This window comes from Perissodus microlepis, chromosome 10 (assembly GCF_051167445.1).
Source record: "Perissodus microlepis isolate ML-2025 ecotype Zambia chromosome 10, ASM5116744v1, whole genome shotgun sequence".
NCBI classification, from domain to species: Eukaryota; Metazoa; Chordata; class Actinopteri; order Cichliformes; family Cichlidae; genus Perissodus; species Perissodus microlepis.
Genome location: NC_140470.1, coordinates 13,012,943 through 13,028,026, shown reverse-complemented (window position 1 = coordinate 13,028,026; position 15,084 = coordinate 13,012,943). Strand labels below are relative to the sequence as shown.

Here is a 15,084-nt window from a genome sequence, read left to right as displayed (position 1 = left end):
AGTTTGGCTCTGGATTTTGGTCGTCCATTGTAGTAAAGCCAGCGTAAGCTTGTTGGCTTTTGCTGTCTTTACTCTGAGACATGTCAGAGTGTTGATGAAGTGACTGTCTTAAAGATTCAACTATTTTAAAATTTTTCTCAGGCGGACCTTTGAATGCTGCAATCTCAAATGTTACAAGTAAACTGCATGACAGTTTGGGCTTCTTACCCGGATTTAAGGATTCACAGATCAAAGGCATGTTATGACATCATGATGATGTCATAACATAATGTAACAACAACATTCTTTTTTTTTTCTTTTTTTTTAAATTTGGTTCTATTGTCTATTCTATGGGGCTTTGGAACATGATGTCACGGCAGGGGGCGTGGCCGCCGGGGCGCCATTTTAGCAGGCCAAACAAAGGGCTAGTGATGGTAAATTTAATTCTTTTTACTGAATCGAGTTTTAATGAGTCACTCACCAAAGTGAATCGTGTTTGTTGAGTCATTTGATTCACTGAGTCAGTCGACCAGAGAGTGCAAAAAATGTACATTTTCACTCAAACTTAATTTGTTTCTCTTTTCATGTAAATCCTACTGCTAAGACAACCCGTTCTCACCCCCGACACGTAAAATACTGACGATTTGTCACGTCCCTTAACTTCTCATGCTGACGCTAAAGGTACCCTTCCACGTTTTTATGCGACGCTGTGGGTTGTCAATTCATTCCAATATGAACCCGCTTGCGGCGATCAGAGACGCTTCGAGCAGAGGCTCCAGCCGTCCATTTACTCCAATAATAACTCCGTCACAGCGAAACATGACGCTGTGAATCTCAATCTAACTGGAGAACCGGGGACCCTCTCCGCGAACGGTTTTTCTCCCTAATTTAATGCTTTCTTTTAATGACATCGTTAACATTTCTCAACAAAAACACATGAAAGTATCACTGATAATTCAACAATAAAATCGCTTCATGTTGTGGCCATCACACAGTGTTTTCCAAAGTGATTCACGAGCTGAAAGTGCTCAGATTTAACGTACATAATCCTTTGTTAGGTTTATTATTTTCATTTCACACGTAAAACACATTTATAGAGTCATTCACCACTCCTGTTAGTTTTGGACGTGCTCGGCTCCAACCAATCAGATGCAACCTGTGTAAGCAAAGGATGATGGGAGAATGGAGAGACCTATTTATAAGAATAAGAAAATGAGGCGGAACTGATTGATTCTAATGCAGGTATGTAAAAAATACATATATTTAAAGTAATACCTTGATGTGTGTTTCAAAGTTTGTTTTTCATAAAAGCTTCAAACAAACAGAGGTGACTGATCTCGGAAACGGTTTAATGCATTTAAAAATGGCTACAGCTACTGTCAGCATGCTTGCTAGGTAATGACTACACGTGGCTACTGCAGCATTAGCCATTTAATCCAACGATGATGGATTAAATCTATTACAAACGTTAAAGGACTTGTGTGTTGCAAAATACCCTCACATGGTGCGTAAAGCAGTTTTTGCGCTAAGAGTTCTGCTAGCTCTTTATAAACTGATGATGCTAACGTTAATTGCTAACGTTAACCGGAGCGCCAAGACTGAAAATCATTTGAATTGCGTTAGTTATGTGTTTATGTCACGGAGTTCTGCAAAAATCTCTTTCCTCTTTAGCTTGAAAATGAGTGATTCAGAGGATCCCGAGCTGGAGGAAGAGCTTCAGGCTGCTGACGAACTCCTTCAAGATATGCAGGTAAAATTTTTAGTGGAAACAGTTGTTAAAGAGGGAACACGCTTGTCTAATATTTTGTACGGAGTAAACGTTATATTATTTGAATTTTTTTTAATAAATTTTTATATATGTGTGTATATATAAGTTTATGTCAAATTAAGTTGGTTAACTTAAGATGTTTGATAATCTTTGCTTTAATCATGGACTGTATTTTAGGTGTTCCCTTTTTTCCTTGTTAATTGCATAGAATGATGCACAGAGTGAACCTCAGCCAAGACCAGTGCGCTGGAAAACACGTGACAGACAGGGAGATTTTATTCCTCAGACCATCAACCAGTCGAAGTACTAGTTGCATGCCACGTGGTCAGTGTTCACACAACCATTGATTTTATCTCACAACTTGTTTTCACCAAAGAATTTCAGTAAGTAAATATTCTTCAATCTCTTTTTTTCCCCCCAGTGTCCAGAGATCAGCATCAATGTCCACGTGAAGAACCTAGTTATGTTGCCAGTGTCAACCCAACAAAAGGTACTTTACCTTCTTGTATATATTGTGATTTCTGTTTACTTTTATATTTGTTGTTATAGTTGAGTTATGCAGGGCTTTTGTGCAGTCCTAAGAAACATACTGCCTAGAGTGTTTTTCACTTTGTGGAAGAGTTTCTTCCTTTCTTTATTTTTTTTCTGTTAGTGTATGGAACTGAGGTGCTTCATCAGGAGCTCCTTCAGATGTTGGAGGATGGAGAAGAGGACGCAGCCATGGCTTGTGAGACGTCATCTGAATCAGCTGCTACTCACTGGGCGATCAGAAATATGGTGTCCTCGCAAAAGTGGAAAGAGGCCAGGCCTTGTCTTATAGACAATATGTTAGCTACTCTGGATCCACAGTCACACCGTGTGTGTCAGTGTGGCAAACAAGTAGTTGTGAGGTGTCTGGACTGCCTGCCTCTTCCATTCCTTTGTGCTGACTGTGATATTGCAGTTCACACACGCTTTGTCCTGCACAGCAGAGAGGCAGTAACAGGAGGGTTTTTGCAGCCTACATCAGAGTTTCACAAGCCAATAGGTACGGTTTTTAAGTCTTATGCATTTCTTGCTATGTACTATGAGTGGGTGCTGTTATTGTATATTTATTGTGTATCAGTTAATTTCTAATTCTTTTTATATATATTGTGTGTTTTAATGTTAGTTCGGCTGTTGCCTGTGCAAAGGCCAGACCATGTGTGTGACTGCCCAGCAGGTAACGTTGAGGTTTCACCCGGCGCAATTGTGGCTCTTGTAACCATAAATGGTAAGTTGCCCTTTTGTCACACACTACATACACAATAGATGTGTTTGGAGGTTTTATTGCAAATTGTGCATTGCTATCTTGGTTTGAATTACCCTCGGCCCGCAGTATATGTGGGCACCTGTCAAAGGTCATTTGGATTTACCAGACCGACTTGAAAACAACATGAAAAAAATGAATGCTTTGAGCCATGACTGAATTTATCCTTATCCTTTCTAAAGGCCGTTATAACCTTGCACTGCCAGTGGTGAGCTGCACCAGCTGTGGCCTAATGTGGTCCCCCTCAGTTAAGGACATCCTGGGTAGTGGATATTGGCCTGGCACCTTAAATTTCTGCACCCTGTTTTCAATGGATGTCTTTCAGTCTTTCTATGACATTAAGAAGGCTGCACCAGGGATGTCACTTAAGGCATTTGTCAAAGTGCTGGATGAACGAACAGCCCATTTTGGAAGGGTGAGTTTCTAAATTTGCCAAGTTTAAGGAAATTGTGCAAATCAATGTTTATGATGACTGTCCTTGAATATTCTGTTGTATGTCCTCTATGTAAAAGACTGGCCGAATATCAGCTGATGCCTTCAGTAAAAGTTTCTTGGAGTGGAGTGCTGTAAAGTTTGAGGTGGACAGGATGTGCAAGGAGCCATGCTTTAGCTGCCCTGCCTGCACTCCAGACATGCTTGCCGTCTCAGTTGATGGAAACCGCAAGCTTTATCACTTTCAGTCTAATGCAAGGTACGTTATGCATTGTGTACATAAGTCAAATATGGATTTGTAGAAAAATGTATTTTAATGTTTCTTTTCAAACAACTGTCACTGTGTTCGTTCAGCACTTCAGAGCAGGGGAACTTGCTCTGAAGTGCAAGGGGAGTGTATAGGTCCCAGGGAAAGGGTTGTGCGGATCTTCATCTTGGACTGCAGCAAAGGAGTCGTCCAAAAAGTCCACTGGGAAGTTGGATGAAGAGGGCATGGAAATAGCTGTTTGTCGCCACGGAGTCCTCTTAGCTGCATTGAACATGTTTCGAGGGGAGATCTTTGCTTACCCCCTTTTTCTCCAGAGGGAGTTGGCAGCTAACGTCCTGGGACATATTACGTTCCTTTGCTCCGATGTGGCCTGTAAATATTTCCCCTATTTAACCAAGGTGGCTCAGCAGTGCCCTGAGCTGAGGAACCTCTTGTCAATGCTTCCTTTTCTCTCCGTCATGCATGCAAAGGCTCACACTTGGAAATGCGAGGTGTACTGCAGCTTGTAGTTTTGGATTAGTTTGAGACATTTTGTTATAAGGTTGAATGAATTCAGCAGTCATGTATTGTGACCTCCTTTCTATAGATCAAATGGGGAGGTGCGTTTCAGGATGGGGCCGGTTCAACAGTTGGAGAAGAGGTGGAACAAGTAAACAGTTTCCTGTCTAGGGCGGCCATCACAACGAAGTACATGTCTAAAGCAGGTATGTGTCCGTGTCTGAGATTCCACTCAGTCTCCTGCTCATTAATTCTTATTTGTATACTAACTGAAATGCAGGGCGAACAGACATGCTGACCCTCCTGGCTTTGGGCTGGAACAAAAGGAAAGTGGAACAACTGGGCCGCACTTTGAGCCAGAGATATCTAAAGGTGATTTATTTATTTTTTCAAAAACCATTTTAATGTGTGTGGTAATGGGGGAAAACACCAGTACTCTTTTAATGTCAATATGAATGACATTTATTAATGTATTCTTAGATCATAAGGATCCTTAGAGAACAAGTGGAGAGCCTGAATGCGACCAAAAATGAGCTGGGTGTGGATGACGACACACTGCAGCAATGGGTGGCCGATGTGTAGAAATGGGCTGAAGGTGAGTCTCAATATAATGCACTCGTGTATAACAATAGGACCCACCATGGCCTCATTAAAGAACTTAAGGTAGAATTAAGATCTTTCTGACAGTGTCAACAAACAATGAAAAAGAAGCCTTGTAAAAGCAGAATTTATGGCAGAGTTGTTGCGTTTCATCAAATTGGATAGAACCTGGGTTGAAATGATGTCGTACTAGTTGGTTTTATAAACCTGAACACCAACATACTTGTTATCTCATGATAATGCAGCACATGAAGGCTCCAGATGTCTTATAATGAATGTCATCAAGTCAGTGATTACAGAGTCCACTGTAGTTTGGTGACTGTTACTCATCCTGTATTCTGATTAATATTCCTCTCACTTAGAAAGTGATCAAACTGATGGCAGCCTTGGAGCGTTGCAGGCACGAATAGAGGAGCTTGTCGTCGTCATCAGAGTGCGAACACAAAGTCTTTACAGACAAAATGGTACGTCCCAGTTTCTTTGAAATGGACCGTTTGATACTTAGTTTGTACAGCTTGTACAGCTACTTTGTAAACAGAATAAAATCAGATCCAGGTTTGTTTAAGCTGGATGTGATTTGTTCTAGCAAACAAATTGATGAGTGTAGATTAAAATGTAACTATATACATTATGTGAAGGTGTGAATTTTTTATGATTATTTACAGATGGCAACAAGAGGCGACACAGAATTCGCAAGGTCATCTTAGTTGAGAAGAAACGCTTGGCGGCTGCTGTTGACGACTACAACAAGCTCGCTGAACCAACAAAGCAAATCGTATCCAGTGATGCCCTCATGCTGACCGACATTTGGCCCTGGCAGAGCACAAGTGAACGTAAGCTCTTGATTTCTAAATATCCTTTTTAAACAAACTCCCAGTATCTGAGCAGTAGTTGAATGTTTTGTTCTTGAATCATAATATGCTACTATGTTTTCCCATCTGATGTTGTTAAACTGTAGCTGCTGCTGACCTCCGGACAAAGAGAAAGGTCTTGGTGATGGCTGTGAGGCGCCTGAGAGAGGAGGAGATGATCCTTTGCAGGGAGATGCAGCATCACTGGACAGTGTTGCGAATGTGATCTGTGGTGTTGGGGACAATCTCCTCAGACTGTAAGCACATCTTTTATTTATTAATTTTTTGATGAATCGATTGAAAATAAGAGCAGATGCTAAAGTCTTACTGGATCTTTTACCTATATCTAGATTGCTAGCTAACACTGCCTTCTCCCTTTAAAAAAAATGTTTAATTACAGGATCCTAATTCCTTGTGTTTATGAGGTGAGGTTTTTTTTGTTTGTTTTTTTTTTTTACTTATATTTATTTGTTTTGTTCTTTTTACAGCCTCCTTTGTTGGCATGTCGGAGGATGCACAGAAGGGACTCTGTAGCCTGGTTTTTAAAAAAAAAGTGAACTGAAAGCTGAAATGCTCAAAGTAAAGGACGTGTACAAGAGAATCCTCAGCCACCAACCACTCCTGGAAATGGACTCGGAGGAGGAGGAGGACATTCCAGACGATGCCACTGAGAGTGATTTGAGCACTTCTGATGAAGACTGATTGTGTCATCATTGATGTTATGTTTGGTAAAATAAAAAGTTAATCACATCTCTGTTTAATGTGATTTTTCAACAGACATTTTACATTTTGAGAAGAAAAATGGAATTTCCTTGGTGCAGTTGTTTACCCTGAATCATTCTTTCCCATCTAATTTAATGACTAGTGTACATGTTCAGATACGATAACATAATTTAATTTATGGGATGCTTTCTGGGCTGCTCAAATTATCACAAAATTTAAAAGCACCAGGCAGCACACTCACAAGTAAATTTTTTGTTCAGTGTTTTGTCGAAGAAATCAACAAGTACAATTGAGATGTTTGCTGTAGTGGTGTGTTTTTTAAGAAGCATGCCAGCACACTGGTGAACTGACAGTCCCGGAATGCACCCGAGCCAGTGACTCGCCCCAGAGCAAATGAAATTGCTTATCTAGAAAGGCAACCGTCATCAAAGAAGAAGTAAAAGAGTAGGAAACGAATGGTAAGGGAAGGTACTGTGGGGTAGGAAAGAAAGGCCAGAGCTGTGCAAAATGACCTCCAGCAGGCCACAAATGTGCACGTCTGCTCAAACGGTCAGAAACGGACTCCATGAGGGTGTTATGAGGGCCAGACGTCCACAGGTGGGGGTTGTGCTTACAGCCCAACACCATGCCGGATGTTTGGCATTTGCCAGAGAACACAAAGATTGGCAACTTTGCTCCTCACAGATGAAGGCAGGTTCACACTGAGCACTTGTGACAGAGTCTGGAGACGCCGTGGAGAACCTTCTGCTGCCTGCAACATCCTCCAGCATGAGTTTGGCAGTGGGTCAGTTTTGGTGTGGGGTGGCATTTCTTTGGGGAGCTGCACAGCCCTCCATGTGTTCGGCAGAGGTAGCCTGACTGCCATTAGGTACTGAGATGAGATCCTCAGACCCCTTGTGAGACCATATGCTGGTGCGGTTGGCCCCGGGTTCCTCCTAATGCACGACAATCCTAGACCTCATGTGGCTGGAGTGTGTCAGCAGTTCCTGCAAGACGAAGGCATTGATGCTGAGGACTGGCCCGCCCATTCCCCAGACCTGAATCCAATTGAGGACATCTGGGACATCATGTCTCGCTCCATCCACCAACTGCACCACAAAATGTCCAGGAGTGGGCAGATGCTTTAGTCCTGGAGTCTGGGAGGACATCCATCAGGAGAGCATCTGCCACTTCATCAGGAGCATGCCCAGGTGTTGTAGGGAGGTCATACAGGCATATGGAGGCCACACAGACTAGTGAGCCTCATTTTGACATGTTTTAAGGACATTACATAAAACCAGATGAATGATTCTGTATTGCATTGATCAAGGAACCAACCCAATAGGAGCTAAAGGAATCCTCTTGACATTACTTCACTCAGTAAGTTTATGTTATGTTTAATGTGCATTTTCTTCATCAGTTTAGAACATAACATGTTAGCGCTCCCTGGTCCTTTTTGGAGACAGATCCTGAGACAGCAGGCAACTATGGAGAACTCGTGTCAGCTGTGGTAATTAAGGAATACTTTGATTTAATATTGAATTCATGACAACTATCCTCAGGCACATATTCCTGGATATATATAATGACATAAGTAAACTCCCATTTTAGAAACATTGCCTTCTTTGATCTGACTTATTGCCTCAGACTTTGGCCCTGTGTCCCCAAAACTACAGAAAATCCATGACACTGAGTAAGAGGCCTTTATCATGTTATAAGTGAGAGAGTTTGGTGTAACAGTGGTTGAACATGCCAAATCAATCCACAACATACTGCCATTCCCCAGCTGTAACCTGCATATGCATCAAACCAAAATCCAGTATCATAGCCACATGATAGACATAAAGATGAGGTTAAAGGGCTGTGTCATTTTGCCAGATAGCTTCATCCCAAAAAAGATAAACATTCTTCAAAAACAAAAGTTTGTGAATATTTCCAGTATTGCCAGGCCTAAACCAACCTGTTAAACTTATCAAATTATTGTCATAGATACGAACCTATTGATTGAAACAGAATAATCCATTGAAGCCTCCATCATCATCCCAGATCACTGTTACTGTTCAGATTATTTTATCTCTGTTTTCCTCTAGAATGTTTTGAAAATCAGCATTTGATCAACAGACTTTTTAAAAGTTTATTTTGATCCTATTGTTTACGTGTGTAATTGCATTTGTATTGAAATTATGACAGGAAAACCCTTAATCAAATTGTATCTTTGATATCTAATAATAATATTAACAATAATGTTACATATGTAATATGTACACAATAATAATGTGCAAACAAACAAGAAAAATAGCAAAAAATGTCAATTTTTTTCTAATACCCTGTGTATATATATATAAAAACCACATATGACCACAACTCCAAATGTGCAATTGTCACTGCATCTAAACATGACATATTACAAAAAGGTAGAAACATATAATATACAATATGTTCTGAAGCTGGTACTGGTGCAGTTAACTTTGCTTTAGGCTCCCATACACAGTAGGTGTTACTTACTATACGTGCAGTGCAGTATTACTTTAACTTGTAATATGTTATAATAAGCAAGTCACTTCTATATTTATGAGGATGTAGACAATAATGTTGGCTGATATGTAAAACTATGAGATATCGAGTGCAGGGAAGATATTATTGATCGATCAGATTCATGAATGTGTTAGGTACTTAAGCCACAATTAGAGAGTGAAACAGAGACTGACACTGGTTGAAATGTATAGTAAATATTTTATTTTGAACTTTTATGCTGAACTACAAACTGTGAACTGTGCGATCTCTGCGACCTGTGGTGCCTGGTTTACTGTGTGTAAAACTGCGCAGGTTCCCATGTGTCATCCCACACTTTGCCACTGTCAGGAGAAAAACATAACAAACAACAACGACAACCACACACAAAATAGGATAATTTAGGTTGTGACATATGACAATTTTTTAGGATGAAATATCTTCTATATTCATGTCATGCTTTATACACCTTCACTGTAATATAAATCAAGTCAGAGAGTAATAATATATGTAGTAGATGTCAAGCAGGACCACAGCAGCAGCCACGATCCATCGGAACCTGCTGGATGAGAGAGCACAGAAACTCCAGGGAAGAAGTTTAGTTAGTAACATGCATGAACTGCATTACTGAGACATGTATGTTTACAGATGGTGAGGGAGAGGGGGAGAGTTTTCAGTAAAAGGAGACGTGACTGCATCTTCAACCAATACTGAGCCTGCATAACCCTGAAAGAGACAGACAGAGAGAGGGGGGGGACACTAACCCCCAGCAGTCTGGTCCTGTTACAGCATAACTAAGGGCTGAGCTGAACCAGCCCTAACTATAAGCTCTATAAAGAAGTAAAGTCTTATGCCTACTCTTAAAAGTGTTGACCATGTCCACCTCCAAAACTCATAATGGACTTTGGAGGTGGACAGCTATCAAGCTCCTCACAGAAGAGGAGCTCGATAGCTAAAAGCTCCCAATTTACTTTAGTCCAAATACATGAATTCAAATTGAGGTGATAACTATTTATCAACAATATGAATGTCTGTTCCCGTCCAACAAAGTTGTTACTACATACCATGTTGAGCAAGGCTTCCACTTGACTTTAACTTCTTCTTTTTCCTGAAAAACATGATATAAACAAACAATTAATTAAGAAAGACATGCAAGTTGCATACAAAAAGGAGCTTATAAACATTTGTGTACTATTGAATGGCTCAATATATTATACAATTAGTTTACAAAAACATAAGAACCACTACAATGCTTGTACTGCCAGCATCGAGTGCATGTCAGCAAAGCAACACTGCTTACATTGTGGCTCACAAGCAAAACTAACTGAAGCAGATGTTACTGAATGGGAAGGAGCACCTCCACATCAATCACTCCTTCTGAGCATGATGTCAGGAGGACTTTAAAGAACGTAAACATCAGGAAGGCAGCACGACCAGGTCGTATCAGGTGGTATGTTCTTATTTAATGTCCTATTTGGAGCGAAATACAGACTCAGTGGCTGAATTAGTGTAGATTCATCAAATACAAAAGCTTATGGATAGTCAGTCAGGCACAGTTCAAATCCGGGAAGTCCAAAGACGCAAAAAAAATCTGCACAACAGCAGGCTAAATTACTTACATTTACAACTCTCCTGTCTACTATCTCTTCATATTTGAAAATCTTCTGTGTACGGTGTTTTCGGCATTCTGAAAAATAACAAATGAAATATTTACATGAGGTCTGTAAAACTGGAGAAAATGCAAAAATTAAGAAAAAGAAATCTTAACAAACTTAACGAACCTGTCATGTGTTTCGTACATTTACAGTACAGTATGCGACCCATATCCGATCATGGTATGACAGTGTGAATGGCACAAATCCGATATTTTCAAATCCGATCTGGGTCACTTTCGTATGTGGTACTGAATCCGATACATATCTGATGTTTTAGAAAGCGACTGCTGTTTGAATAGTCAAGTCGCATTAAATCCGTCACACGCCAATTATCAGCGCCGGAGAAGCGCCCGATAAGACATCGCGAACGCTTCCTGGCCATCCCATGTAGATGTTAGTGAAACTGTTGGGAAGACAACGTTGGAGAAACGTGAACATTTCATTTATACTGTATAATCTGCAGATTCTGACAGAAATCTGCGACTATCCTTTGAAGCACCGCTCCTCTCTAAAACAGCAATAAGGGTAATTATTAGGCCATATGTAAATAACAAAATAACTTTATAACTTAGAGCAAAATTGGGAAACGTAAAGTCCGAAACAAGTCTTTATATTAAGGGCCATCAGTCAAACAATACTGTTTGGTTTGAGTCTAAACAGAGCGCGTTGTGTGTGACGTCTTCTTTTGCGCATGTGGCCGCTTTGAGCGTTCACACTAGAGTGCGTTTGCTGTCACATTTTATTTGTAGTGTGAACAAGCAGACATAAAAATCGGAATCGAGCATTAAGACCTGCAGTGTGAACGTAGTCTAAGTGTGTGGGTGGCCCGATACTTTTGTCCATATGGTGTAGATGGATATACATGTCTGAATGGGCGCCTGATGCTTGTTACTCCCAGATATTACAAGCTTGTAAAAAAAAATAGTAAAGTATTTGTGTGCTTACTTTGTAGTACAAATAAAAGTGTACATTTACTGTTTTTAGGTGTAATTTGCAATGTGAACCAATCTGACTTTTTTCAAATATTGTATATTAAGATTAGTATTCTTTACCTTCTCTTATTAAATACACTTGAACACTGAGATCAGTTAAAATTTCACGACTTGTTTTTTATCCTTTTTTCCATCTCTAGATCGGACTGCAGCTCACAAGGATGTGTGCTTCACGCGAATTGAGGAGGGCTGGATCTGCAGCGAGCCCCAGAACCGGGTGGTGACGTATTCAGAGTGCTGCTGTCACTTCGGTCGTGGCTGGGGGCCCGAGTGTAACAGCTGCCCTCCCAGAAACTCAGGTGAGCTACTGAAAACTTGCCAGACCTCTTTAGCACTTAATCCATTTATTGAATTAACAAGAATTTTATCTGTTTTACCCAGCAATGTTCAGCCATCTGTGTGGGATGCATCTTGAGACGGAGTCAGACGGGGAACAGGATTTGCAGGCAGCTTTTCCCAATTACAACCCGGGTGACACTCAATGACGGTTTTTGTTAAAAATCAGTGATAGCTGAAACATTCCTGCCCTCAGACAAGGCTTATTTATTTACCTCTTTCTGCCCCCATTTTCTCTTTTCCCCTGGTTCGTTTTGTGAAAAGGTGACAGTTCAGAAGAAGATTCCGACGAATGCAGCTGCGGACATGGCCGCTGTGTCCGTTCCTACCTGGGCACTATGTGTGAATGTAACCCAGGCTTTAGGCTAGACTACTCGCGTGCTCGCTGTATAGGTCTGTCCTACATATACACTACAAAAATGCAAATACACATATTCTTTTAGAGTCCTAGATTCTCTTATTAGTGTATGTACAGCAGCCAATGTGCAGATTATAACTTTGTTCTGTCAACTAATGTTTGGATTTCTGTTTTATGGCTCATTGTCACTAATGAATACTTGTTTTTCTTTGTTCCAGACATTGACGAGTGTGCAGAACCAGATGTCCGTGTTAGTCCATGCAAGAACGCTCGCTGTGTGAACACTTCTGGCTCGTACAAGTGCTTGTGCAAGCAAGGCTTTGTGCACACGCGTAGGCCAAACGTGTGCATCCGTCGCAGAACTCGGTAACCTCTGTGCGTTGCTCTGCGTGCCGCTACGTCTCTCCCCATCTACGCGGCGTGCACAAACAAACCAGCACGTGCAGCTCTTACACTCCTCTCTCATGGTACATACATGGGACTGTGTGAACGCAGTAAACATACAAACATGTTGTCATCGGGAGCCACGTCATAACAATATAAAATGTACAAAACATATCATTGTCAGCCCCTTTTTCATTGGCCAGTCCACATTTTAAAAAAATCTGCAACACAGATAAGGAATATGTTTGTTTATTTGTGCGCTAAAAGTATTTTGTAATTATTTTTTTTTATTTTGAACTGTTTTTGTAGTTTAAATTGTGCATTTTGTGATTTTTGTCATTGACCTCCCAGTTGCTTTTATCTTCTTTTGAATTTTTGATTCAAACAATGAGGACATCCTCTGATGTCTCCTTCCTCAACGAGCTCAACAACTTTTATGCTCGTTTTGAGCGAGGGAACCCCACAACCACAACCAAAGCAGACGTGACGCCAGACCACCAACCTCTGACTCTCTCCCCCACCGATGTAGGAGCGGTGCTGAGCAGGATCAATGTCCACAAGGCTGCAGGCCCTGATGGCATACCCGGGCGTGTTCTCAGAGCGTGTTCTGGGGAGCTTGCAGGAGTGCTGACAGACATATTCAACCTGTCCTTGGCCCACGCTGTGGTACCGGCCTGCTTTAAATCCACCTCCATCGTCCCGATACCCAAAAACTCCAACCCATCTTGCCTCAATGACTACCGCCCAGTAGCACTCACCCCCATCATCACTAAGTGCTTAGAGCAGCTGGTCCTAGCACACTTCAAATCCTGTCTCCCCCCCACCCTGGACCCCCACCAATTCGCATACCGCCAGAACAGGAGCACAGAGGATGCAGTCTCCATCGCACTGCACTCTGTCCTCTCACACCTGGACAACAACAACACCTACGCCAGAATGCTGTTTATAGACTTCAGTTCAGCGTTCAATACAATCCACCCCTCACAACTCATCAGGAAACTGACAGACCTGGGCATCAGTTCCCTCATCTGCAAATGGTTACTGGACTTCCTGACCAACCGCCCCCAACATGTCCGGCTGGATAACCACTGCTCATCTACCATCACAATGAACACCGGTGTACCACAAGGCTGTGTGATGAGCCCCTTCCTCTACTCCCTCTTCACCCACGACTGCAGACCTGCTGATGGTTCCAACACCATCATTAAGTTTGCAGATGACACCACGGTGATTGGCCTCATCAGTGACAACGATGAGGCCGCCTACAGGGAGGAGGTGGATCGTCTGGCTGAGTGGTGCGACACAAACAACCTGCTGCTTAACACCGAGAAGACCAAGGAGCTCATCGTGGACTACAGGAGGAATGCTGACCCACATCCACCCATCCACATTAAGGGGACGGCTGTGGAGCGTGTGAGCAGCTTCAAGTTCCTGGGAGTCCACATCTCCGAGGATCTCACCTGGACGACCAACTGCTCCAAGCTGGTCAAGAAGGCTCACCAGCGCCTCTTCTTCTTGAGGACTCTGAGGAAGAACCACCTGTCCTCAGACATCCTGGTGAACTTCTATCGTTGCACCATCGAGAGCATCCTGACCAACTGTATAACAGTCTGGCACGGGAACTGCTCTGCCTCGGACCGGAAGGCGTTGCAGAGGGTCGTGAAAACTGCCCAGCGCATCGCCGGAGCACCACTTCCTGCCATAAAAGACATCTACAGGAAGCGGTGTCTGAAAAGGGCTGGGAAAATCATCAGAGACCCCAGTCACCCATCACATGGACTCTTCACCCTCCTGCCCTCTGGGAGGCGCTACAGGAGCCTCCGGACTAAGACCACCAGGTACCGGAACAGCTTCTTCCCCACAGCTGTCAGACTCCTGAACTCTGCCTCCTGACATCTGACCCACGTTAACACATGGACTGAACATACACACACCCACAATGGACAACTGTACCCTCAAACACACAATAATAACATGGACTGAACCACCACTCACAACCACTAGCACTTTATATAGATACTGTAGAAATTATCCACATATCTAATTTATCTTAACTGCACTACTGTATAGCTCTGTAAATAATCATTCTGTACATACGATAATTTTTAACCCTACAACTGTTTACAACTTGCATAGTTCCCATTTCTGTATAACTGTATATCTCAGATTTCTGTAAAGTTATTTATTTCATATTCTGTATAGTTTTTCATATTTATATCCTGTTCATAGCCTGTACATAGCTTGTACTCACTACAGCCTGTACATACCTATAGTTATAGAATATTCACAACATACTTCATACCGTGTACATTATAACATACCATAATAGACCCATTTCTGTAATATACTTACATATCTATATTATTGCTAATATATATTGTAATATATCTATATCACTAAAGCACTTCTGGATGGATGCAAACTGCATTTCGTTGCCCTGTACCTGTGCATGTGCAATGACA

General features: G+C 41.8%; 2 protein-coding genes and 1 long non-coding RNA gene across 7 annotated transcripts; 2 read left to right on the top strand and 1 right to left on the bottom strand.

The window, feature by feature from the left end:
* Positions 1 to 1,132: 1,132 nt before the first annotated feature.
* On the top strand, positions 1,133 to 6,434 carry LOC146378960 (uncharacterized). Of its 5 annotated transcripts, none has more exons than XM_084942166.1 (15): positions 1,133 to 1,221; positions 1,651 to 1,729; positions 1,956 to 2,071; positions 2,169 to 2,237; positions 2,400 to 2,774; positions 2,898 to 2,999; positions 3,218 to 3,450; positions 3,548 to 3,726; positions 4,322 to 4,439; positions 4,514 to 4,605; positions 4,714 to 4,828; positions 5,196 to 5,297; positions 5,499 to 5,666; positions 5,792 to 5,941; positions 6,173 to 6,434. In XM_084942166.1, the coding sequence occupies exons 3-9, from the start codon at positions 1,957 to 1,959 to the stop codon at positions 4,386 to 4,388; spliced, it is 1,140 nt and encodes a 379-aa protein (XP_084798292.1). In that variant the 5' UTR covers positions 1,133 to 1,221; positions 1,651 to 1,729; position 1,956; the 3' UTR covers positions 4,389 to 4,439; positions 4,514 to 4,605; positions 4,714 to 4,828; positions 5,196 to 5,297; positions 5,499 to 5,666; positions 5,792 to 5,941; positions 6,173 to 6,434. The 5 variants fall into 5 exon arrangements, with proteins under 5 accessions (XP_084798292.1, XP_084798293.1, XP_084798294.1 ...); XM_084942167.1 differs by lacking the exon at positions 1,133 to 1,221 and adding an exon at positions 1,238 to 1,483; XM_084942168.1 differs by lacking the exon at positions 1,133 to 1,221 and having other exon boundaries at positions 1,490 to 1,729; positions 5,499 to 5,660.
* Positions 6,435 to 9,099: 2,665 nt separating this feature from the next.
* On the bottom strand, positions 9,100 to 11,579 carry LOC146378959 (uncharacterized). The gene is made up of 2 exons (XR_014801535.1): positions 10,517 to 11,579; positions 9,100 to 10,005 (listed from the first exon to the last, which is right to left on the bottom strand). It is a non-coding gene; the product is annotated as an uncharacterized LOC146378959 (long non-coding RNA).
* Positions 11,580 to 11,690: 111 nt separating this feature from the next.
* Positions 11,691 to 13,070, top strand: LOC146378958 (latent-transforming growth factor beta-binding protein 4-like). The gene is made up of 4 exons (XM_084942165.1): positions 11,691 to 11,843; positions 11,926 to 12,015; positions 12,145 to 12,273; positions 12,457 to 13,070. Exons 2-4 carry the CDS (start codon positions 11,928 to 11,930, stop codon positions 12,606 to 12,608), a joined length of 369 nt encoding a protein of 122 aa, XP_084798291.1. The 5' UTR covers positions 11,691 to 11,843; positions 11,926 to 11,927; the 3' UTR covers positions 12,609 to 13,070.
* The last annotated feature ends 2,014 nt before the right edge of the window (positions 13,071 to 15,084 follow it).